The 27,372-nt window shown below is 41.4% G+C and overlaps 1 protein-coding gene across 1 annotated transcript; it reads right to left on the bottom strand.

The window, feature by feature from the left end:
* Positions 1 to 736: 736 nt before the first annotated feature.
* Positions 737 to 27,372, bottom strand: LOC137286932 (multidrug resistance-associated protein 1-like). Its single transcript, XM_067818972.1, has 30 exons — positions 27,274 to 27,372; positions 25,097 to 25,273; positions 24,431 to 24,550; positions 23,520 to 23,648; positions 22,975 to 23,082; positions 21,530 to 21,591; positions 21,211 to 21,345; positions 20,357 to 20,623; positions 19,426 to 19,603; positions 18,692 to 19,012; positions 17,371 to 17,508; positions 16,585 to 16,731; positions 14,866 to 14,950; positions 13,593 to 13,659; positions 13,074 to 13,200; positions 12,546 to 12,722; positions 11,447 to 11,614; positions 11,147 to 11,333; positions 10,797 to 10,884; positions 10,271 to 10,391; positions 9,858 to 10,095; positions 8,658 to 8,968; positions 8,062 to 8,261; positions 7,256 to 7,382; positions 6,190 to 6,291; positions 4,934 to 5,080; positions 4,129 to 4,287; positions 3,367 to 3,533; positions 2,579 to 2,773; positions 737 to 1,110 (listed from the first exon to the last, which is right to left on the bottom strand). Exons 1-30 carry the CDS (start codon positions 27,304 to 27,306, stop codon positions 996 to 998), a joined length of 4,596 nt encoding a protein of 1,531 aa, XP_067675073.1. The 5' UTR covers positions 27,307 to 27,372; the 3' UTR covers positions 737 to 995.

Here is a 27,372-nt window from a genome sequence, read left to right as displayed (position 1 = left end):
ATGCTTCTTGTTTAACGCCAAAACCAGCAATTTTCAAGCTACAGGCAGTGTTCCGTGAATAACCCAGTCTACAAGATCTATGCAATTGGGATTCGATAACATGTGTCAACTATGTCAGCGACCGGCACCACGCGATCCCTCCAGTCGCCTCGCACAACAAACACGGATTGCTGAAGATCAGTTTTATCCTGGATCTTCACTGGCTGATTATGAAACGATCTTGTGTTACAACTACTCGACTTTATATTAAGGACCCGTGAAGGCACCGCGGTAGAATAGACCTTCAGCAACCCATGCTTGCCATAAAAGGCGACTCAGCTGGTCGTAAGAGGCGACTAACGGGATCAGGTGGTCGGGCTCGCTGACTTGGTTGACACATGTCATCGGTTCCCAATTGCGCAGACCGATGCTCATGTTGCTGATCACTGGATTGTCTGGTTCAGACTCGATTATTTACAGACCGCCGCCGTATGGCTGGAATATTGCTGAGTGCGTCGTAAAACTAAACTAACTCACTAACTCACTTTATATTAAGATTGTCTGTGGACACACAATCTGTTAGCGTTTATGTCATTTTGATTAATATAAGTAATAGTTCTTGGTTAAAAAAACTAGAAGACAGTAAGTTGATGTTTCAGATTCGATACAAACAATATGTCGAGCACGCCGGGTTTCAGACAGATAAGCTTTATCCAGATAAACAGACGAAAAGAAGTGCTAGCTTCAACAAACAGGCGATGTTCTTCAGTGCCAATCTTTATTTCAAGCAATGAAGCACATGATGATTCAATAACGTAATTTATACTTGGGACAAAGTATTCAACAATGTACCATATCGCCTCTGCTGAGTCCGATGACAATAAGCATTCTAATGAACAACCAGTCCATGTATTCCTAGTGTTACTCTTGTGTATGGAACCTTGTTTTGTTCCTTTAATGGGCAGTGTTTTTGTATCACAAAAAAATCAAGCCTATAATGAGAGACCGTTTTTGTACTATGAGGCCAATCCTGCGGCTTTGGCCATGTTGAAGAAGATGCTGTCAGGCTGTTGCAGAAGGGAGGTGGGTGTGTCAAACTCACACACACAACCGTTGTCAAGGACCAGGATCCTAAAGACCAAAAATAATACATATATAATTACATAATGAAGTGGATACAAGAATAAATTCGTGTATGATCTCGACATGTTCGCAGGTCCTAAATAAACAAAAAAAAACCAAATAAATTAAATAAAGAATGATCATGGATTTGTTTTCCACCTAGTTTCCACTAGTGGTTCTCAACGGCGCTGTAGGGAAGAGTGTTGAAGATTAGAAAACTCACAGAACTGGAAATAATAGCAGTGTACACAGTTGTATTAGAGTAGCTTTGAGAAGGCAATTTGGAAAAGATGAGGTTTTAATGCTGTTTTGAATGCAGACATTGATGATAATAATCTCAAGAAAACTAGCGGGTTATTCCAAAGAGCTGGAGCTGTTACTGCCAAGGCTGTCTGTCCCACGTTATTTCATGTGCTTGGATCGAAGTGGGTGTGCTGTAACGTGTTAGCTGATAGGCTAACTCGGATGAAGCTGACCTGTTGTGTCCCAAGCCAAGTAGGGGCGAAACGTTCATTCTCCAGCGGCGAACACGCTGTCTTCCATCTCGCCGGTGTAGGAGAAATCGTGATACAGCACTGAACCACACTCGCCTCCAGTTTCTAAGTTTCAAGTTCGGGGCCCCGCTTCACAAAACTCTTGTAAAACCACGACTATCGTAAGTCAATGTTACGACACAGGAGGTACGATTAATACGAGAAATTGTATAAGATTTCGGCTTACGAGATCTTTGCGGGTCCCGGGTCCCGTTTCACAAAACTCTCGTGGGCGTAAGATCTCTCGTTTAAGTTTTCTCGTAGCCATTGTACCCACAATACTGTAACACAGGAGCTACGGATGCTACGAGAACGTTAGGCTTACGAGAGCTTTGTGGGTCCCGGACTCGACGGACCATAGAAAGCGACTGCGCCAATGGAGATCTCTCAAAACATGGGAGACAACTGGCTTTCTTGGCCGAATCCCCTCTTCATGCAATCCTTTGCTGACAGTTCTCAAACCAGGGATGCGTTGTGCTGTCTTCAGGACTGTGGCAAGACGACAACACAAGTGATAACACAGCCCCGATGTAGCGTCCTGGACTTGGATCGTTACTCTTCTTCAGCCATCTTTGGCATTATTGGTCTGCAGGAAACGATCCCAAAGACGATTTGATTGGTGGAACTCAGTCGTGGCATGATGGTTTTCTCTTTCCCAGACGTTAAGTCCAACACAACGTTAACTTTTTTGTGATTTTTCGCTTTCCATGTTTTTCTTCTTTGACGAATATTTCGTCAAACGCCTCTAAAACAATCGGAAAACTTAACATTGTCGTGTTTTGGCACTGAGGCTGATTAAAACGAGGCAAAGATGACGTTTTGGAAAGAAACAGTACTATTGCCTTCTTCCGTAGCTACATGAATCTAGTAATTCTCAAAATCACCTACACGTTTCTATTTTCGAAGACTGTACATGAGTAAACGAAATAAGATTTTCGTTTCACCTGTCGTAGTCCATGATGGTGTTGAGTCTGTGGGCGATGGTCAGCACCGTGCAGTCCTTGAACTCTGACCTGATGGTCTGCTGAATCAGGTCATCGGTTTCCATGTCAACAGCTGCTGTAGCCTCGTCCAGAATGAGAACCTTAGTCTTCTTTAAAAGCGCCCTGGCCAGACAGAGGAGTTGCCGTTGACCAACACTGGAAAACGTATAATAATTTAGAAACTACTGTTTGAATAACCAAAACTATTTCAATTCTACAGGCCTTGTGAACTAGCTGGTGAGAGTAGATTTGAGCCAAGGACACTTTGTACAGTTTTGCTAAAATGCCAACTTGATCCTGGAGTAAAGTTTGACGCGATGAAGATCTTGGAAGTTTACGTCTGTGGTGATACCATCAAGCAAACTTAGACAAACCTAGAAACATACTTCGGGCGAACACACAGCCATTGGTTCCAGGAGTTAGTAAGCGACACAACTCGACAGAACTAAGGTGCCTTAGGCGACTGGGCTAATATGTAGCATATCAAGCGACACGTGGCATCTATTTCAAATCTACATTGTGTTTTTCTGCGTGTAAGGTTGTTGTTGAGTAGTCCAGTTTCGATTCTTCAGATCGGTAGCCCATTGCTGGGGTCCCCCGCCATGATATTGTTTGAATATTGTTAAAAGCGACACGCAACGAAACATACTCTTTTGAAGAATCGAACCCGGTCTTTAACTGTAAGTCTCTGTCTGTCTCTAGTTAATCAGCAATGAAAATCGGTTCTGAAAATATCTGGTATTTCCAACCTCATATTGTCTCCGCCTTCGCTGCACTCGTGCTCTAACCCTTCAGGAAGCGTCTCCACAAACTTCTTGAGATGCGCGTGTTCCAATGCCTGCCAGATATCACTGTCCGAGTATTGGTTGAAAGGATCAACATTTCCTCTCAGACTCCCCGCAAACAATACAGGGTCCTGAAAACAAAGATGTCACGGTCAGAAAATGCTATGACGAATACATGATGTACTCTATTTTTCAAACTGATACCAAAAGAAAACATAGATGACAATCCATCTACGAAGACAGAAGTTTTGTCATGAATGATTTTCAGCAACATTCCATCTACGTGACAGCAGCCTGTAAATAATCTTCCGCGATTATTGGACCAGACAACCCAGTGCAATCCATCAGCGTGAACAACGATCTATGATGAGATACGATAACATCTGTCAACCACGTCCGCGAGTCTGACCATCGATTCCATTAGTCGGCTCATTCGACAAGCATCGGTTGCTGAAGACCAGTTCTAACCCGAATCTTTACGGGTCGTCTTTAATAACACAAAAAGACACCAGTAGCTGACTTCAACTGGGATGTTTCCTTTTATCAAGCAACATACCTGAGGAAGCAGTGTGGTGAGTTAGTTCCGGAAGTCATGCAGGTCTACCTGAGAAAGTCCGGTGAGGTCATGCAGACTTACATGAGAGAGTATGGTGAATTTGGTCAGAGGGCATCAAGACCTACCTGGGGTAGTGTGGTAAGTTTGCTCCTGAGGTCATGCAGACCTACCTGGGGTAGTATGGTGAGTTTGCTCCTGAGGTCATGCAGACCGAGTGTACTGACGTCAACGCCATCAATGTTGATCTCTCCTCCCGCAGCTTCTATCAGCCGGAACAGGGACAGAGTCAGGGAGGACTTCCCAGCTCCCGTCCTGCCTACGATGCCCACCTGGGATGCAACCCAATAAACATTACATCACTTACTTCAATTCTTGCAACACGGTTGTTATTATTATGTGACGCATGTGAAATCAAGCCAAGAAGCGATCACTATTAAAGGCATAACACACAGAGCCTATCAATTGTAAGATACTAGGTCAGAGACTGCCAGGAACATGAACAGAGACATAAAATGCTCCTCAAAATGTTTGTTAATAATTTGCCTACGTCGAGTAATACAAGATTGGTTGTTTGGGTGTTGTTTAGTGTGGCAATCAGCAGAATTCAAATGTTTTCAGCCTCCTGTAAATAACCGAGTCCAGATCAGACAATCAAGTAATCAATAGCATAGCCCTGAAACTACGCAGCTTGGGATATGATGACATGCGTCATTCAAGTCAGTGAGACGGGCTCCCAGATCCCGTTGGTCGCCTCTTACGGCAAGCATGGGTTGCTGAAGCCCTTTTTTGAGCACAATAATATAGGAACATTTTAAAGAGATTACAGTCCAACGAACGTCACCACACAGACCTGTAGTGTGGGCAGCGCTTTCCTGAGGATGTTCAAGTGTAACCGGTCGTTCTGTCATCCCACCCTTCCTTTGTTATCGTAATGTACTGGCTAGAATAAACAATGGGGCTATAAATAAGACCCACCTTCTCCCCGGAGTTGACAGTACAGGTTATCCCCTTGAGAACCAGGTCTAGTCCTTGTCTGTACCTGGTAGAGTAGTCCAGGAACTTTACAACACCCTGCTGGGGCCACTTGGGATCTGGCCGTCGGTCGGGTAGGCTCCACTCGGCCTTGTAAGGAGAAGGGATTTGATCATCGGCTTGCCTCTGAATTCTCAAATGAACTACTGGACAAGTTGAAGCAAAGGGGTCTATTATTTCAGTCAAAGAATACTTCTGAAGGGTGGAACAGCAGATATGCTGTGCAGTTACACATCACGGCTCGGAAATAGCTCACTATATCACATGATACTTGAATTTTCCATTGATTGTTTTGTGTATTTTATTATTGAAATTAACGACCATTAATCAACTAGAGCATGGTGTTGATAATGCAGTAAGATGAGATTAGAGGCAAAGGTAATCTAAACGACCAACGGCTCTTAGTACAGATTGTAAACCAAAAGTTACTGTGTTCTGTAATCTGATTGGTTGAAAAACATGATCAAATGGTATTAGATTCCCGGAAACTGCCAGACTATTGCACATCACTGACACGTAAACAATTGGTTTGTTGTGTCATCAACAGTGGTGACGTCATTCAAATCATATTGTGACGTAAAGTTAGAATGACGTCACAAATGACCAACTCCAGATGCTACCATGGGAACCAGCTGAAACGGGTAGCTGATGACTCTTCACTGCTGTACCCCTACTCGATGTAAACGAGTGCAGACAGTAAAACCCCTTTGGATTACTTTTTTGTTTACAATGTCGATAAACATCATGTGTTGGCCCATTTCCGGGTGTTATGGAGTATTTGAAGCACGGGAATATTTCTTTTATCTCCCAAATAGCGTCCCGGGGTCAGGGCTAGAAGCCTTGGGTTCTAGTCACGTACGTCCGGATAAATATCGCCCGTATGTCAGCTACATCGTAGCTTTCAGTGACTGAACTGCGTTTTTCAGACTTAACTCGTTCACCGGTAAAGTTTCTCAAAATCAAATGGAAAAAGTGAGATGATCTCAGTACGGAAAGAGAGCTGGGGTGACAGGGTTTTGTCCGCCAAGTAATTTCCTTGACAACGTGGGTTCGCAAATTGTTTACTCAATCTGAGGCCAAAGTCGAACTCGTGTTCTTTCGAGAAATCTATTTTGCTGCGTATTTCTCAAATTTGGGTAAAAACTGAGATTGAAGTTTCCATAGAGAAATCGATGCTGGCTAACCCAGGTTTTGCATACCTCCGATTCTATGTGACTGTACTGGTCCACCCTCTCTACCGACACCACTTGGGTCTCCACGTCCGATAACATCCGCACTAGCCAGTTGAGGTTGCTGGTTATCTAAGAACAGAAACATGTGTTGCTGTGTCATATATGTCCTCGTTAAAACCTACACATAATTTTTTTTACTAGTGGGTTTTGGGGGATTGCCACTTCAGGCTTCCTAGCATGCCAGGAATGGAACACCTTTGTATATAACAGAGACGCTAGACTAAACTTACTATATAATTGAAACATGGTTTGGAAATACAGTAATAGAGCTTTTCTCCACTCTTTTCACAATAACATTTCGTGAAGATCCGGGTTAGGATTGGTCTTCAGAGGGGTCTCCGAAGACCGCCTTTAATCCAGATCTGAACAGGTCCGTGTGCTATTTATGAAATCTTTATTACCATGCATAACAACCATAACTATCAATTAACAATGCTTCTGGAAATGCACCAGTCCATTTGAACTCAAAATTCAATCAATGTGCATCTATCAAACCCAAGACCCCAAAAATGAATTATCTTCACCTCTGAGTCATGTGTCATAATTTTGTGACGCAGTTGTAAAAATATATATGTGTAACACAGAGGCTCTTTGGTGCCTTTGATTTAATGACGTGTTTTATCCTCAAGTGAAAGTTTCATTTACTGAATAAGTTTTCAAGGTTTTATATTTTCACTCAATCAGCAGAAAAAATAACCAAAACAATAGTGTCATGTCAATGCTTTGGAGTTAGATATCAATTAATTGCGAGATAAAGATGGTATTCAAGTACAGAAGAAAAATATTGCTGTCTTGTGCAAATATTCCGGAGAGAAATGTTCAAACAATGAGAGAGTAGCCAAAATCCTTATTTCAATGTAACACGCTACATGTCATATTAGCGGTTGTGGTAAATGTAAACATAGATTTCATGTTTCGTGATTTTTGAAATTTGCATTAAATTATCAAATCTTCTTAACAAATTATGAGAACTCATGTTTCGAGACTGACATGTTTAATTTTAAAAGAAATATATATCGTTGAATTTGAACACCTGTAAAGCGTACGACACCGACAGACCCACGACGCCTCCCGAGAGAGAGTCACGTGACGACACAGCAAACATGGAGGCGGCGAGCACGATGACATTGCCCATCAGCTCCAGACGAAACGCAAGCCATCTGTTAAAAAAAATGCATACTAAAAAGTCAGTGTAGTTGAGAAACCCGAAGTTCCATGTCACGAAAACCACAACTACTGAATGTTTATGTATTAGCAATCGTTCAATTTCGGAAGCTTCTTCAGGGGATACAAATGACCTCATCGTAACACCATCAGTACGTAACCAGATGTGTACGATGATCGTGGGTTGGAATCAGTGATTTACCGTTCACACGCATCAGGAATTCTGTCCAGAAAGTAGCACTCCGTCATCAATAAGCCAATGACATAGTATAGTTTTGCTATAGGTCGTAACATTGCGAACACTTTATGGATTGGGGACTAAACTTGTGATCCACAAAGTGTTCGTAGCCTTACGATATTCGTAAGCCTATGAAAAACTATAGAGCTACGACAGGACGTAACTTTACGAACACAAGTGTTCATAGCCTTACAACATTCGTAAATCTATAATAAACTGCAGAGCTACGACAGGACGAAGGCTTGTGGATCGGGTCCCTGGTCAGTTACAAGCGTTTCTACACTTCTTTTGGCAGGGGCTAATAATGGGTATGTAATCTTGAAACCTATCAATAAACTATGTCATATCAGTGAAATAGTTATCACCATTGTGCTTGAGACTCAAGAAACCGACGTTCAGGTGTGCATGTTACGCTCACGTTTATTGAAACAACCTACCGTTGAGCTGAGAAAGAATAGGAGGAAAAGCACTGGTTCTTGTCTACTCTGTCCTCAGATGCCCTGATAAATCTGGACTGTGCTTGAAATGCCCGGATGACACTAGCCCCCGATAGTGTCTCCCCAAAATGGCTGTATATCGGGGAGCGGGTCTTAGACTCAATCCGTTTTAGCTGCCGTGACGTACCAATGTAGAACACCTGTTTATGTGTGTGTATAAGTTTGTGGTTACAAAGGGCTTTTATCCCACAATTAACTACATAGGAATGAATTAATACCTATTAACACTTATTGCAAACGAATCATCTAGATGAAGAAAAGTATGAGACTGAATTAAACGAAGAACTCGATCACTTCTTTCTTGCCCCTTGTCGCGCGTAACAACTTTCGGCAATGAATGATTTCAAAGTAGGTCAAATAGAGAAATGGAAAACACTGACAGAACTTTAAATCAAACAAAAATTCTTTATTTTATTTGACCTATAATATCTCATCAAGAGGTCTTTGTAGTTCCAACTGACAAATATTCCGAGAAAAGGACTAATCGATACGAAAGTAATATTGGCCCCAAAGTGCCAAGGATGCTCTGTACATACCAGAATGAAGTAGTAAAGAATGAAGAGCGGGATAACGACAGTCAGGAATATGGGCGTGCTGTAGCTGATGACAATCACACAGCTCAGTACCATCAAAAACGTGTTCATTCCAATTTCTATCAAGTGGGATATGCGTGTGTCAATAGCTTCAATGTCCTGAGAGAACCTGTTGGCGATTCGACCGGTTGGTGTTGTGTCAAAGAAGGACATGGGCGCTTTCAGTACATTCACCAACATTCCGCTGTGTAGAACACGTGCAGCGTGAACACATCGGAAACCCCACATGAAGGTGAAGGTCAGCATGGCAGCAGCTGGAAGTGGGACATACATATTACATGGAAATTCTACGATGGCCTAAATAAGAGAGAGATCATTACCAATATGATCCCTCTTCCACCACGGTGCAGTTTGTGTATTATCATAAGTCCGAACTTGATATTACTGATGGATTTTTCTGAGTGAGGATTTTCTGCCGCAGTGAATGAGATTAGTTTTATGCAGCTTTCAGTCATATCCCAGCAATGTCACGGCGGTGGGCACAAGAAATAGGCTTCGCCCATTGTACTCGTATGGGCAATCGAACCCGGTATCAAGCGAACACTTTAACCACGAAGCTATCCTTGTTACAGTAGCAACAGATGAACACTCATACTAGCCTCTTGGCAGCAGCAGCAACAATTACTGGAGCTGCTACCAAGAGGGTAGTATGAGTGTTGGAATCTTTCAACTAGTTCACATAGCCTTTGTCTCGAATGCATCTAGGGACCAGTTCGACATATTAGTTGAATCTAAAAGACGTTTCATAAAACGTTTCATCTGTCCACATCAATGAAGATGTCAGTGATGATCATATCTAATCATTTGCTCACCATTTTCTAGCGCTGAATTGTTAAGGTAGTCGATTATCGTCAGTCTGAGGTTTATGTTCTTGACTCTAACATTTGCTGTCACATGGCGACTGTTGGTCACTATCGCAGGGGTGTATACACCGCCGTATGTTTGACACTATATCTAGGACTCAAACCTAGCATGTGACATATCTGGGAGTTGTATGGAGAACAGGAGGTCAGATTGCCAGGGCAGTGGTTTCACTGACTGCCCTAGCCACTTAGACCATCGTATGCCTCTGAATATTATCTTTACTTGACCTATCAAGTGAGACAAATGAGGAATACTGTAGTTGGCAGGATGTATATTTACCTTGTAACGCACCGAACGCTCCGTAAATTCCAAGGTAATAGTTGTTCATGTCAAGCCTCTGGGAGCTGTTTGCAGGATAGAGCGTCAGGTTGTTGAGGTCAGGGCTGTCCGTCCACTGACTCAGCCATATGCTAGACGTTACAGACGCGGCTTGGAAGATGACGTATAGTAGGAAACAAAATATCAGGAAACCAACTCCAACTGCTCGGGCATAGAGACCATATACACGCCATGGTACCTGGACAAGGATCATCATCATCATCATCATCATCATCGTCATCATCATCATCATCATCATCATCATCCTTTAAAGACAAAGATCTAATATACAGGAAAGAAGATTCGGGTCATCCCGGTACAATCAGACTGGTTAGGCTCAAATTCAGCTCAGGACCATTGTCCAACATACTCACCTTGCCTTCCTCAACTTTCTCCTCCTCCACTAGTTTACTTTCTTGTATAACATCCTCCTTTATAGCCATTTTTCCTTTCTTCATTTCATGACTCTTCTCTAGTGATTCTGTCAGTGATTGGCTACAAATAGACAGTTATCCCAGATGTTCTACATCATTTTATCCCTATCTTAACTGATCTAGGCGTAATCGATATGTTTTCACATCCGCTTTATTGATATTTCTGGTCAAAATATAAAACACACAGGTTCTAAAAATATCGATCCCATTTCGCATATCTACTACAAGTAAAAACACCTAATATGAGGCCGTGTATACATCGAGTGGTTTCTACTATTACATTTGTGAGTATGTCTATTCAACGGGAAAGCTAATGGCAAGCCAACAGACTCATGGATCAGTGATAGAATGGATAAGAGAACCAAAGTGTGTTAAGAAATGTTTTACGAGGTACTGAAATGTGTATTAAAACTGTATTAAGTTCCTTCAAATTCGTTTTCTGGTTCCACGTCACTGATCTACTCACAGTCGAGCTCGTCTTGCTCCTCCTTCAGTGTCCTCTTCTGATGTCACTGACTCCAGTCTTTGAAGCACCTTGCGTTTCATCTCCAACTCTGAGCAGGAAGGTGTGTTTAGAAGACATTTTGCTTACAACCAACTAAATACTCGAATATAACCATCGACTTAACATATCAACCAATTTTGGAAACAGGAAAAAAGTGGATCGCGGTCTTAGCCAATGCTTGAGAGGTCCTAGAAAGAAAAAGATTCTTAAGGGAAAGAGTTATATCATATAATTTATGAATGACGAGTGAGCTCATATTACAGCAACACATGCTTTAGGTGCTGTAGTTCAAATGAGTGATGTGGCCTCACCTTCTGGGTCATCACCATTGTCATTCCAGCTGTCAAGAAGGTAATTTTGCAGGAACTGGGCAAAGGGTCCGTTATGCTGGAGAAGCTCCTCGTACGTCCCTGTCTCTGATATCTGACCACTTGTCATCACAAGGATGGAGTCTACCTCTGGGAGCCAGTGGATGCCATGAGTGACCAAGACACGAGTCTAAGCAAACCATACAAACCTTGTTTTACTAAGACACAAATATCCGTTCAGTAAATCTGATCGATGAAGACGTTTAATATGTTTACAGAAATGACAGGCTTTCTAAAAAATACCTTGTTTGCAAGAAGTCCCTTGCTACAAATGAGCTTATCAAATATGTGTTTCCCGACATGGCTGTCCACCGCACTGAGTGGATCATCCAGCAGGTAGATGTCAGCATCGTTGTAGACAGCTCTAGCTAAAGAGACTCTCTGCTTTTGTCCACCACTCAAATTGATACCCTGGTGACAAGATAGGGAACACACATAAACGCACAACGCAGAAGACGGTAGATAGGTTTGGTTATAGACATTCTCAAGATATTAAACGGATTAAACACAAAAGACATAGAAGATAACACTGGTTAGTGACGCTCTCTGTTTCTGTTCTCTACTTAAGTTGACACCAATGGCCTGTTTAGGAAAGAAGGATATTTTGTTTGTAATTGTTCCCATGCCGCCAACAGTCCTAATGTATCGGAATTAGTTTGGGCTAGTCATAAAATGAATGATCTATACTTTCACTGCCCAACTATTTCATACTAACTATCTGTCCCATATTTCCCCCTAGGCCTAATGCAAACATTACCTGGAACTATTGAATATCATTTGATTATCTATTCAACTTCCAAAGTGACAAAATTTCAACACATAATGATTATTTCTAATAAACTTTTACGATCTTAGTAGTGTTTGACTTACACATGTATACAGGCTAAACAGGCTGCAGGGCAGAATGTAAAAATACAATTGACCATTGAGGGCAGAATACACATTAAACATTAATAACACTTTTTTCTCAGTCATCCAATATCTCATCTCATTTGTGTTCTTCAAAGCCCGAGAAGGTTTTTGCTTCTTTTGGTTGGACTGAGGTTTATCATTTATACAAAATCGAAACGACTTCATGACACAGTTGACCACAGATGTACCAAAGGTTATACAGTAACCAAAGCACTTAAAGAAATGTGCAACAGGGTACTAAAATGTGTTTCATATACCCAGTCCCAACAAGTTCGTTTTCAACTGTACATCGACCTAGTGGATATAGAAAATAAGTATGAAAGAATCAGATACGATGTTCCAGTCGAGAAGGTGCATTAAATACAAGCTTAGAGCTCAGACTTTCGCTAATTGGTTTCCATTAGTTTATAAACGTGTAAATATAGAGTACCCTCTCTCCTATTTCAGTCAAGTCCCCGCCTGGCAACATCTCCAGGTCGGGAGTCAAGGCACAGCACTCAACCACCTCGTTGTAGCGCTGTCTGTTCATCGGCTTCCCAAACAGAATGTTGTTCTGCAAGGTGTCGTTCTGGATCCAGGCTTGTTGAGGTACATAGGCAATTGTTCCCTGTTGGTAGCGTAATGCTTCAATTGAACTTCATTCAGAAGTTCAGAATTCCAGCAGTTCAGTAAACAATGTTTGCAATGACATAGTATTCTGTAACACATCTGGAATCTCTGAGAATCTGTTATGAATGCAAACAAATCAAAATTGAATTTCCTTTGCTTCAAACGCTTCAATTACAGTTGTGACACCCTGGTCCCTTTTTGCAGGGGGTGGCACGGTAGTCTATTGGTCAAAGCGTTCGCTCGTTACTGGGTTGAAATTTTAGTATTCTTCCATCTTGATATTGCTAGAATATTGTTAAAAGCGGCATAAAACTGAACTGTCTTACTTACTATATGCAGGATATCATACCTCCAGACACACTCGTCCTTTGTGTTTGTGCATCTCACCAAACATTGCTGAGATGAGAGAAGATTTCCCCGCACCGACCTGACCGACAACGGCAACCAGACGCCCAGTTTTAATATTCAGGTTGATACTGTTAAAACATATATTGGATTGGAGGAAATGTCAGATTGTTTCAGGTGTTTAAGAAAAGATACAGACTGTTCTTTAAATATATCCATTATCTGAAATAGGGATAGGTGCCCATGGGGTCCTCGCACGTGACTTTCGGCGTCATCATAGTTTCACATTTAAATGATTTCATTGTATCTTGAACTTACAGACATTCTGAGTTGTTGTTTTCAACGGTCGTTAACGTTCATGTTGTAATGTGAATCTATCACAACATGCGTCTTTCCACGGCCTGACAACCACTTACGACGAGCACGTGTCCGAGAAGAAACAGTTTGAATCTCAATATCTTGAAGTAATATCATCTAGATATCAATGTGGAAGGACACATGGTTTTGAGGTCTTGTTACTTACTCTGTCAAAGCTGGTCCCATCTCTTGGTTCCATTCGAAAGTAGCATCGGTTATAGCCACTGCGGTACCTAAGGAGGAGTGAGTGAGTTTAGCTTTACGGCGCATTCAGCAATATTCCAGGCGGCTGTCAGTAAGTAATCGAGTCTGGAACAGACAATCCAGTGATCAACAGCATGAGCATCGATCTGCGCAACTGGGAACCGATGACATGCGTCAACCATGTGAACTAGCCTGACCACCCGATCCCGTTAGTCGCCTCTTACGACAAGCATATCGCCTTTCATGGCGAGCATGTGTTGCTGAAGGCCTATTCTACCCCGGGACCTTCACGGGTCTATCTAAGGAGGAAGAATAATGGGAACGATATTTCATATACAATTCATTCATGATTCTTTATGTATAAGCGGTATCCTACACAGGTGACAAAGAAACAAAGAGACGTGGTTTTGCTTCGACATGCGTTAGACTGCCGGCATACAAGGATAAGTTGTGGATCTGCACTGAGACCGCATTTATGAGAAGTAGTCTGTGTACGGTCATAACTTAAAGCAAATCCATTTCGTTTGTGAAAGGGAGAGCAGATGTAGGTTAGAGCACGTGCAGTGCATGAAAATGAAATTGATTCAGCGCCTAGCTTCGCCCATTGCACTACACTTGGTCGTGGGCAACCGTCAATATGACGGCGGGGGACACTAGAAATGGGCCTCACACATTGAACCAGTGTAGGGACTCAAACCCGGGTTTTCACCGTGACGAGCAACGATTTAACAACGACTACCCCATCGCTCCTAAAACGGTATGGCGAGACAGCACATGCGCACCTAAGCCACTCTTGTAGTCTGCACTGTTTTTTTATTTATTGTTTAGGACCACACCCAGCAAATATTCTAGCTATATGGTGACAGTTGATTAATAATCGATTTGGACAAGACAGTCCAGTAATCAACAGCACAAACGTTGATCATAGGTATGATGACATGTGTTAACCAAGTCAGCGAGACTGACCATCTGATTCTGTTAGTTGCCTCTTTTGACAAGTATGGGTTCTTCTAACCCGGATCTTCAGGGGCTCTGGGGATGGTGATCTTGACATTATGCTCACCGTACGTATATCTGACATAGCGTAGCAAAATAAAGCATTATGTGTACATTGTTGTTCTCACTTACTTACATCTTCTTTTGGGAGAAAAACAATACGGTTGACTATCTAAACAATAAATACAATAAGGTAAATACTCTTTTGATGAAGCAAAATATGATGGTAAAGTTTTTACCATGGCTGGTTGCTCTCTGGACACTGTTGACATCTAAATCGTCGTTGTTTAGATACTTTTCAATCCTCTTGACAGAAACATTCGCCTGAAACACAAGTTATGAAATGCATAGAACACGACTATTCAACAGGCAAATGAGGCTTGTTTGTTGTTTAACAAGCTTGTTTCAGCTATATGCCGAATCTGTGGTCAAAATCATGAGCATAGATCTGCGCAATTAAAATACGATGCCATGAGTGAAACAAGTGAGTGAGTCTAACCATCCGTTCCCGTCTGTCTCCTCTTACGAGCTGGTGAAGTGAGTGAATGAATATTTATCGTCACATCGGGAATATTTCAATGATATCGTAACGAGATGAAGTTACTAATAATTGCATTACAGAACAATAAATTTGTAAAATAAAAACCTGTTGACGGAGAAAAGTAAAACCAGCAGTATAACACGGATAATAAAGTAAAACCAGCAGTGTGTCACGGATAATAAAGTAAAACTAGCAGTGTGTCACGGATAATAAAGTAAAACTAGCAGTGTGTCACGGATAATAAAGTAAAATTAGCAGTGTGTCACGGATAATAGAGCAAAACTAGCAGTGTGTCACGGATAATAAAGTAAAATTAGCAGTGTGTCACGGACAATAAAGTAAAACCAGCAGTGTGTCACGGATAATAAAGTAAAACTAGCAGTGTGTCACGGATAATAAAGTAAAATTAGCAGTGTATCACGGATAATAAAGTAAAATTAGCAGTGTATCACAGATATTAAAAACAAATTAGCAAAGAGAGAGCAAGTTATACAAGGTCACAAGTCAATATTCACAATGCCGATTTCACATACATTACAAGTGAGACAAAATCTAAGGCATTGGTGTCAAAAAGTATAATGTAGCAAACTCACCAAAGACTTAGTGCGAGAGAGAAACAGTTATGCAGAGTGTAACACAACGAGTGGTCTGACGGCGGTTATGAAGATTCAGGCGTTGACGGATTTGTTGGCGATGATGTATATACTCCAGTAATGTGAATGTGAAGGTGTGAATATGTCCCCCCACAAAACGGCAACTAGCCGTTATATACACTTTCAGTCAGTTCCCGAAAGTTCGAGCACTTACGGCCAACGCTGTCGAATGCCCCAAGTATCATAAATAATAGTGAGTGAGTGAGTTTAGGTTTACGCCGCACTCAGCAATATTCCAGCTATATGGCGGAGGTCTGTAAATAATCGAGTCTGAACCAGACAATCCAGTGATCAACAGCATGTGTATCAATCGGCGCATGTGGGAACCCATGACATGTGCTAAGCAAGTCAGCAAGCCGGACCAATGGATCCCCTTAGTCGCCTCTTACGACAAGCATAGTCGCATTTGTGGCAAGCATGGGTTGCTGAAGGTCAATTCCACCCCGGGACCTTCACCGGTAGTATAAATAATAGCCAGGTGAATGTGTCCCGGAAGTCAAATAATGTACAGCCAACGGCAGCTAATTTCCGGAAAACCTGCTGCCAAAATCCTAAAAATGCACACACCAACACGCACCCACCCCCCCCCCCCCCCCACCCCCCCACACACACACACCAACCCACACATAGACCCACACCAACACCATACCACCAATATACATCCACATGCACCATATCCTATACGTGTTATCACATATGCAGTTACAGCTGCATAAATTGAATGTTTTTGTGATCAGTGTTAAAATAGGATAAGCACTACTTACCCTCACAAAGTCGGCTAATATTTCTGGTAGGACAAGCATCGCAAATCTAAGGTTGTTTAGGAGGGCCACAGCTACAAAAGCTGTCTTTGGGCTGAGGTAGTGACTTTCATCTGTGTAGATATACGTCAGGAAGGTTACCAAGGTCACCTGAAACACAAGACAATGATCCATGTTATTTAATCAGAATTTGATGGTGACTAGGCACCCGGTAATCCATACCTCTGCAGCGATCATAATATTACCCCAGTAAAAGAGGTCGCTTACAACGAACTCCTGAAACTCACAGCACATCATATCTGTTATGTCTTTAACGAACTATGGTTATTACGAACTAATATATATATATAGATGTACCCTTTGAGTTGATTATAACCGGAGTTTACTGTACATTTATAAGCTGTGGTCATGTTGCCAATATGGTCAAGAGAGATCGTTGGTAAAATCAACCATCTTTCCAAGTTTACTACATTGCATTGGAATTGCATCACAGTGTTTTAAACGCATCGACAACTGTGATGTCATCGACAGTCGTGGCCCATTTAAATGGCTTTGAAATCTCCACAGCCACAGGCTGTGCTTAGCTGTACTCAAGGCACTGAATATACTGCCTACAAAATAACAAATACAATAAGGATGTTGAATGAGAAAACCTCACCTTCCTGTATTTTGATATCAAATATATCAACAGTAGTTTATGCCATAGGCACCGAAACGTGGTTTCGATCCTCCTCGCTGCTGATATCTTTCAAGTGATGTAAAAAGTAACCAGAACGTGTATGTACTTACTAGATAAGGAGCCACCGTGAAACCAAACATCATTAGCGCATGTAGTATTGAGATCTTCCAAAGACCCTTAAGTTCTTTCTCTCGAACATCTGTGATTTTCTCTTGGAACGAGGGTTCCCAGGCGTACAGTTTGAGAATCTGTAAAACAATGATCGTTACGCATCGGTGAGTGATAGTATGAGATTAGCTGTACTTCGTTTTAGCGATATTTAATCCGGCTGCAGGGAAGACCAAAATAGCATAACGCATTTTACACACGTACGCACGTCGAACCTAGACTTTTGGTGTGATCAGCGTAGGTTCTTACCTACAAGGTTAGCAGCCATCGCTTATTCAAGGACACACCCGACATGGCAACTGTTCAAAACAAGTGGCATACATGCACCCTAAGACTCAACAAAACTTTCACATTTTTATCCGTCAGTGAGTCAGTGATTAGCACGATCCCCACGTAGAAGTGAATTTGTACCTATATCAAATCATGTTCCTGGGCCAGTCCGAGCTGTCAACAATGTTTGAAGGGTTGTCCAAGGCGATCGTCTGAGATCGGGCTTTAACGTTAAATCATAATGAAACGTGACAATGTAACTGGATGTCACTGTTTCATGTGCAAGGTAAATATGTGATATATTAAACATGTCATGTTGTGTCACCACTGACGTTATGCAGATTAATATATATGAAAGCAGGGTGGGGGTGAATCTGTACCCTGGTTCCAGGAACATTCAGACTGGTTGGGCACATCATCAGCTCAGGTTCATTGTCCCTACTACTGCTGCCCTGATAGTGGATGGGGCGTCTCCAATTCTTGCTGCCCACCATGAACCTTTCTGAGAATTTGTAGACTCCCAGTTACGTCGCCATCAACATGACCCAGAGAATCAGTAGGGTGTGATCTTGGCTGTGAAGCCGTTATTCACCTGACGTTGGCCAAGAGATGGGGAGGTTCCACACCTGGGCACCTAGCATAATGGGGAGGACGATTTAGATGTACCAAATCTGGGCTAGGATTGATCTTCAGCAACACTTGCTTGCCGTAAGAGGCGAACAATGGGATCCGGTGGTCAAGGTGTCTGGTTTGTTTGGCATGTCATGGCATCCTAATTGAGTAGATCGATGCTCGTGTTGTTTACGACTTGCATGAGTGAGCCAGGGAGTCAGAGAGTGATTGGGAAGAAGCGAAAAGATGAGTGAGAGTATTTGGTTCAGTTCCACAATGCAACAAATTTAGTTTATTTAACAAGTTTCGAAACTATCATAACAAAAGGGTTAAGGCACTGCCCAATATCCCGCCCATACAAGTGAAAAGGACCTTACGAACCTTAATGCCATTAAAGACTTCATTGATAATCTTCATCCTTTTGTCCTTGGACTCCATCACCTTAGCCTGGAGTTTATCCCAAAAGGACACATTGAAGTAGTTTAAAGGCATTATGATGACCATCAACCCCAGGCCCGCCAGCATGGACAACCCGATGGTGTCATACAGCAGAGACAAGCACACGACAATTTGGAGAAGACTTGACCAACTTGCCCAGAACCACTGGACCATGTCCTTGATATGCTCCGCATCTACCGACATCAAGTTTACTATCTCGCCAACAGTAGACTCACGCCGAGATTCGATATTCATTGTAAGAGCCTGAAAGACATTTCGACATGTTACACGTGCTGGCGCAATAAAAATGAATAACTTAAATGAATAATGAAGAATTAGTGCTAAAAATTGAAAATAATATAAACCATAAAACATAAATTTACAAAATAGTTTCAATATGCATATGATTCCGACCATATCGTAGGCGTGAATTCTGGAATCATGTGTCAAGTTTTAACGAAAAAAGCATTCGCAAAAAGGTGTGCAGATACTGGCTTACCATCTAAATGATCGTAATTATTGAACATTTCACAACGTTTCACAATGAAAGCTCAGATGAACAAAGAATAACATTTTACACTCTAGATGAACAGGGACATGTAAGAAAGGCTACGTTTGACACCTACTCGCATTACGTGTAGCTGTGTCAATTTTACCAGTGAAAAAAAATAAAATACCTTTCTATATATGGCTGAGATGACAATAGATCTGAACCGGAGAGACATGGAGACACATTGGTGCCATGTAGCTTGGAAGGTGAGTGACTGGAGAAGCATGGAACAGAAGAGGGTCACCCCAAGTGTGTAGCCCTTCCATGCGGGCGACGTCTTGTCCGTTGTGAAGTTTACCAACTCTCTGAGGGTTGAAAGTCATGGGCACGTTTTAAAACATGTTTTGGCTATTTGGTTGCTGGTCACCACCACAAAACAATGTTATATGTTGGTAGGCTACCTTTTAACACCACAAAACAATATTCCAGATTTATGTATGTGAATAGAGTGGACCAGACAGTCCAGTGATCAACAGCATGAGCATCGATCTACTCAACTTGGATGCGATGATAACTGGTAATCAAGTCAGCAAGCCTGACCCACCGGTCCAGTTATTTGCCTCTTATGACAACAATCGGTTACTGAAGATCAATTCTATCCCGGATCTTCACGGGTATACAGCGAGGAGGATAGTTTGCAGTGATAGGCTGCATTTGGGTGGTTAACATTATCAACAAAATGTAAGAAGTTGAGATTTGCTTATGAGAATCAGTGGTTCATAATCTGAGCTCCATGTCTTTCATTTCGGACATTATCGCTATCCTCTCTTCATCTTAGCTTGCTCTTTCGTTATGTATTGAGCATTAATAAATTCATTTGGAAGGATGTTTCAAGAAATATAAGTGAGAAAGGGATGGGATGATATGTGATGGGAAAGTTGAAGTTTTGGGTTTCGAGTTTTGGGTTTAGAGTTTTGGGTTTAGAATGTTTGGGTTTGGGATTCAGGGAGAGAGTCATTAGGATAAGGATATGCAGGGGAATGTGCCACAATAGGCGAGGAAGGGAACGCTTTAAAGTGGCCAGTTTTATGGGGAATAGCAACGCAGAAAATATTTACCCTAAAAGCAGCGGGTTTGCGATAAACAGGAAATCGTAGATCAGCTTCCAAAACTGAGCCTGAAGGAATTGGAATCCTATGGTTTTCCACATTACTTTAAAAAATGAAATCTTCGCTCTCAACTTCTTCTCAGCGGGTGGGTGTTTGATTTCTTTGATACTGGCCGATCTGGAAATCAATGGTGTCTTTTCATCGCAGTCTTCGGCACGAATTCCATTACTCGTGTTTGAATAAACAACTGTTTCCTCTACATACGCTTTTCTAGGACTGGAAAAGAAAAACAAATACAAATGATTATTATAATTATTCAGATGGGTTAAAACTATAAGCATAAGTTACGTAAAAATATATTTCAAGAGAAACACAATAATTTAACATTCTCTGCTTCCTATTCAAGGGTGTATGCTTCTATGCAAATAGTGTGTATGGGTATTTGGTATGATAGCCCAGTGATATAAGCTTGGCCCCTTATAGCAAAGACTAAGGTTCGATTCCCGTCGTGTGTGCAATGTTTGAAGGCATTTCCCATGTCTTTCGGCGTGATATTGCTGGAATAATGCTAAAAGTAGCATTACACTAACATCACCGACCCATTTGTTATGTTTGAACATATTTAATCTTTTGAGAACTCTTGGTGTCACTAATGTGACATGTCACATGTCATCGAGTCCCATCCAAGATCGATGCTCACGTTGTTGATCACTGGATCTTTAGTCTCCATCATTTACAGACCGTTGCGATATAGCTGTGATATTTGCTGTACTCGGCGTTATACAGCCACACCAAACCAATCACAAAAGATACCAGGCCACCAGCTTGGTGTCACCTATTACAAGCATCCATCAATGTCTCACCGGCTACTGTTCCTTGATACTTCCTTATCCCAAAAGTATAAGAACCGTGGTACGTTGTTGGCAGACAGGTCCCTCGGGTGAAGGTCGTCCACGTCATTCTCAGTCAAGGTTTTTCTGTATCCTCTCAATATGAGACTAAATTTGAAGGAAACCATCTCAAAATATGAATACGATTTCTTCCTGAAAAATACTAAATTCTCGTGGTTTTTAGTTGAAATAAGAAATTGCTGCTTACGACATGATACAAGTGAGTAAGTAATTAAGTAAGTGAGTGAGTGAGTGAGTGAGTGAGTGAGTAAGAATAATCATTGTAACTCACCTGTTCACCCACCAGAACGTTATTCTCGACAAGAACGAGGCCGACAATTCCGGGGAAGCTGTCTGCCGAAAAATACATAAAACAAAAATCCATTTAGCTTAGCTATCGTTCTTGCTGAAATGTTGGAATGACACCTGGATATTTAGCATGGCGAGAGAATGGTTTACCCAAACTGACGAGCAAAAAAAGTACAAAAAAGTGTAATAGTTGCTGCATTTCCATATTTGCGAGAACGACAAATTTTCGTACAGAGGGTATCACACCTGTTTGTCGTAAAAAACTGAACAATCACATGTCAAAAATGTGACGAGAAAATGTCAACATTTTCGTCAGCTCAACGAGCAGGGTCCACAGGAATGTGGCAAATTGGTGTTTAGAACAGCCATTTTGCAACGACATAACGTTGCATAGAGACATAGGGCTGCACAAGACAAAACATAATCTGTTTAACCGTTTCAATATGACGGGTTAGACATGTGATCGACCCATAATTAGACGTCCCAGAGTCACAACACCCCAAGACGTTCCCTGTCTGCGGTTATTCACCTACGTAACCGGGTGTTGACGGTGACGTCAACAGCACCCATATCATTGGGTCATCGCGTGAGCCGATTCACAGTGACATGACGACTTCGTACTGCTAGCGTAATTGCCCATCGACGTGGAATAGCCTTGAACTTCTGGCATTGTAGGAACCATCTGCAGGGGTCATCACTGCAACGTTGTCTATTCTTACAATGACTTTGATGGGTATTGCAGTGTGCTTCAACATACATTTTCAATTTCATCAAAACGTTTTGCTACTTTCATCTTACTGGAGGTAACAAAACATATGTACTTTCTTTTGCTCGTCAGTTTACTTTGACCAGCCCATCGCCTGTTAATCGTTGAGAATATATGTCATTGAAGTATCATCATGGTTCATGTACTTGCAATTTTTACAAATCTTACTGTAAATTGTAAATTTGCATGACATATCATAAGAGCAGAGCGTTCAAACCTGCGCAAGATAAAACGTGCAACTGTCACCATGACACCACTTTTACAACATGTTAAAGCTTATCCAAACTTTCACATGTGAGTTTCAAATGACCAAATGGGTCATAAACATGCATGCGCGTTTTTCATTAAGCACTAGTTTTTTCGGTTTTACGTCAGACTTAGTATTATTTCAAGTATAGGATGGCGGTCTGTAAATAATCGAATCTGGACCAGACAATCCAATGATGAATAGCACGCACACCGATCCGCGTTCATGGGATACGACGGTAACGCTAGCCATCCTGAACATTCGATTATGTAAGCAGCCTCGTACAACAAGCAAGGGTAGCTGAAGACCAATTCAAACAGGATCTTCACGGTGCTTTAAGAATCAGGTAACAATCTGAACACGAATGTTAGGAATGTATTAATACTATGTGTTTATTACAATATATTGGATGTACCTTGTCCTGAGGTGACGACTCAGCAAAACAACTTAGTATCAGTTCCACGATGACCAGAGCAAAATAGACGTAGAACATACAGAAGTTGAACATGTCTACATCATATTGCTGAAAGTAGAAGCCATGGTTTAAATTTGTTTGTCCAATGCATTTACAACATGAAACAAAAAGACGTTTTTGAAATGCCGTGAATCAAATACAAGTTGGATATATTTAACAGCTATGTCATTCAGTAGATGTAGGACGACTACCTTTACCCAATATGTGATCGTATTTTGACGGGTTGCACTTGTATGGTCTGTTGCCATATTATGCTACAGCTGTGCAGAAATGCATCCTTTCTTTCGATTCAGATATGCAAAATGTGGGTTCGAATCCAACACTATATCCGTTTCTGTGGAATGGTTCCTTTGCACCGTACCCGAAGTCATAAGTAAAAAATGTTCCATCTTGGACGTTCCTGGCAAATCACAAAAGAAGGGAGATCATTGAAAAACTGTTCAAATCCAGCTCGCTGACTACAGTCTGCCTCGTGAACACTGTACCTCTTGTTTGATGTTGGTGTAGAAAGGCACTATAGCAGCAACAGTCAGAAGGCCCCAGAAAGTGAAGAACACTCCTGATGTGGTGAGACCCTTTCTCCTTTCCAGGAAGAGCAGGACGATGGAGTATATCTGAGGGAACAGAAAATTATTTTTTGAAATTCACTCTGAGCGTTTAAGAGACACTAGCTAGCTATATTTCATCAATAACGGATGTATTGTGTTTGGATGGATAGACAGCATATACAAAATTCTTTCAACGACATAATTATCAAAAGTTTAGACCCACTTAAAGTACTCACCATATGCTATGCATATATATGTACATGATGTCATCGAAGATGAATTTCTCCACTACCTTTGGGTAAAGCAAACTGTATGCAGATGAACTGCATGAGGATCAGGCATCAAATTGCGGAAATTCGTGTGCTAATATCTTGCATGTGATAGCTAGGTTTTGCTGTAAAGTTTTCCTAAGAATTCGCCAATTTCAACCGATTTTCATCATTTACTGAACTTGTGATAATAATCTTGACGTTACGAATGTGTTTAACAATGCATTAGTTCACATGTAAACAGTACCTTTAAAACGTGTGGACTATTTTGGCAAAATCTATTTTGAACAGTTGACTGAAGTAATTGGCCTCATGTGCACTAGTGAGTCTAAACGTTTGATCCGTAGTACTATATCAGGTGACCGGGAAATAAATTAGATACATATTTCACAGAGATGAAGCTGAATGCTGTGTATTAATTCATGTTCGACACACCCGTATGTTAGAAACTGATATAAGGTGTACACGAATTACATGAGACACGTGGCATGTTTTGAGGAGATGAACCTTAGTTAACATATTTAGAATGCTGTTAAACCATCCCGCTAAAGAGGCGTTGCTGCTTAAAGTCATACATACAAACGTCAATGTCTTTATTATGGGTGCAATATAGATTGCTGAGAAATTCCTAGACTTCTCTTCAGATGATCCACGAATAATCTCCACAACCGACACAAGCACAAGCAGTCCACACACCATCTGGAATATGATACATAGAACAAAGTGTACAGTCCGTCAAATATGACATACGCTGGCGATCTAAGACTGATGCTAGTCGTTGACCTTAAACTTGTTATGATTCATGAAGAGGTAAACAACCGTGAACTTGCAGCAGAAGGATGGAGGTTGAAAATGAACAGGTTGACTTGTTATCAACATTGTGGTTCCACAGACAGAGGAGCGGTGGGGTAGCCTGGTGGGTAAGGCGTTAACACAACATGGGTATGGTTCCCCACGTGGGTACTATGTGTGAAGTCCATTTCCTATGTTCCGCGATGTGATATTGTTGGAATATTGTTAAAAGTGGCGTAAAACTAAACTCAGCCAAAACAAAAACAGATGGACCTATTTTGACGAATTGACGAACTGAGACAGAAGGACTTTCAAATAAATACATTTTTTTTTGCATAAATACATTCATCAACAAATGTAATGTCAAACGCGTATTTTTTCACATGCGCGGTATCATAAATAAACCTGTATACCTGAGGTTGTTCCGCATAGTGAACTAAACGATTTCTTAACCTGTTTCAAGTAATATTTCCAATGTGATGACAACGACGTCGGTGTGACGTTCAGGAGGTAGTAGAAGTAGAACGGCGACGTCAGCCACAGCCAGCCACACGGCACCCACACCAACACCGTGGACTGGAAGCAGTCTGTGAACTGCGGCCATGTGTCGTACCAGGTCAGATTTGTGTCCTGGAACACAAATATCCATAGTAGACATACAGCAATAAGTCGTCAACATATGCAGCATAGGCCTAGAACAGGGTAGTTACACGCTCAGCATAAACTGGACACCAGGAAGCTTCACGAACACATGCAGCATAACCCGAGAGGCTACATACAGTATAGTCGGGAACACAGACGTCACATGCAGCGTAAGCCAGGAAGAAAGCAGCTACACGTGCAGCGTAAGCCGGAAATAGGTGCTACACATGCAGCGTAAGCCGTAAATAGGTGCTACATATGAGCCATAAGCCGTAAATAGGTGCTACATATGCAGCGGGTAAAAGTGAGGAGTTCGTTGGATGAAAGATATTTGGCACTGACGGCAGAATGTCAAATAACGTCACTTGTACTCTGCTGTGCAGTGGTAATAGTAGTTGTTGTAATAGCTATAGTTGTTGTTGTTGTTGTCGTTATTGTAGTTGTAGTAGGTCTGAGTGGGTGAATATTACTTAATTGCGTGCTATATTGTAGTAGCAGAAGTACTGTTTGTTGTCGTAATAGAAGTGGTAGCAATTGCAATATTTGTAGTAGTCAGTAGTGGTAGTGGTAGTAGTAGTAGTAGTGGTAGTGGTAGTATTAGTAATAATAGTAGTAGTACTAGTAGTAGTGGTAGCAGCGGTGGTAGTGGTAGTGGTAGTGGTAGTGGCAGTTTCAGTGGTAGTGGTAGTGGTAGTGGTGGTAGCAGTAGCAGTGGTAGTGGTACACGGTGGTAGCAGTAGCAGTGGTAGCAGTAGTAGTGGTAGCAGTAGTAGTATTCTTAGTAGTAGTAGTATTCTTAGTAGTAGTAGTAGTAGTAGTCATAGTCATTTTAGTCATTTAGTTATATTTATTTTAACAATGCACACGTTTGGGAACCGATTTCTCACTGCACATTATCCTCGCTCAGGGTTATCTCCCTTAGTTCAGCAAGCTGTGACTCATTGAAATGGATATTACAACGAGTGGTGCAATCGAAAGCTTATCTTTGTCTGCGACAGACCTCTCTGACCATGCCCTGTTACAAATGTTTGACTAATGGTTTCAACGTACAAGCTACTTAACAAATGAAGCCGTCGTGCATATATAACATTGCCGATTGACTACATCCATCGGCATGAAACAACATTCATCGTCATGAAAAAACTCACGATTGCCAGATTCTGGTTATATAGACCCAAATAATATGCGTCCACATCGTGGGGTTCCGGATTAACTAAAAGTCACTATACAGAAATACAATGAAATCGACATCACCACATACAGGTTACCATAAAACCCCCGAGTTTCTACATACATATCTGTGTGTATATTCTAATCTGTACACAAAGAACACGATGGAAATACGTATGAGTCCAAAGTGGTGCTGCCCAGAAAGTGAGGTTTACGGATTGACGAGAGCTCGCTATACAAAAATTCAATCACATCGACAACATCATCATCATACACAACTTGCCATGAAAGACTAGATCTTTTACATACTTTTCTGTATGTGGATGCCCTACATTATATATTAAATACACATATAATATGTATCAAAACTGATAATGCTAAAAGAAGTGAGGTTTATTGATCAGTGCAGTTTAGACTTCATAAATGTCCACTAAGTACACACTATATTATAAATCTATATATCTTGGAGAAATATAGTTAGGGGCATATGTAAATTTTGAAAATCTGAATAATTATCTATTTGTTCATTGACACGCTGATAAAATATCAACCCTAAAAATACCAACATCCCTTACTTATTTTGTTCAGTATAACACTGTGGAGAATTTGGGGTTTAAAGGAGCTTAGACTGCCTTTGACAAAACCATGCAGAAACATCATTTCCCTGACTCGCCGAAATATTACGTGCATGTCAATGTGAAATTTCATTACAGTGTATACATGCTCATTGTTCATCCTGTATACACAATACACATACGCGTTATAAGAATAAGACAGCGAACAATGGATATGTACACAGAAACAGGCCGCTTACTCACCCATACCGGTGTACCATTACACAGAGCGGCCATTGTGAGTGGTTGTGAAATGGTAGGAACTTCATTGAAGATAGAGCTATTGTGCTAGTATATGTGCTT

Source organism: Haliotis asinina, chromosome 6 (genome assembly GCF_037392515.1).
Source record: "Haliotis asinina isolate JCU_RB_2024 chromosome 6, JCU_Hal_asi_v2, whole genome shotgun sequence".
In the NCBI taxonomy this organism is placed as follows: Eukaryota; Metazoa; Mollusca; class Gastropoda; order Lepetellida; family Haliotidae; genus Haliotis; species Haliotis asinina.
The sequence above is the reverse complement of the archived record's forward strand: the minus strand, read 5'-3'. Positions and strand labels throughout refer to the sequence as shown.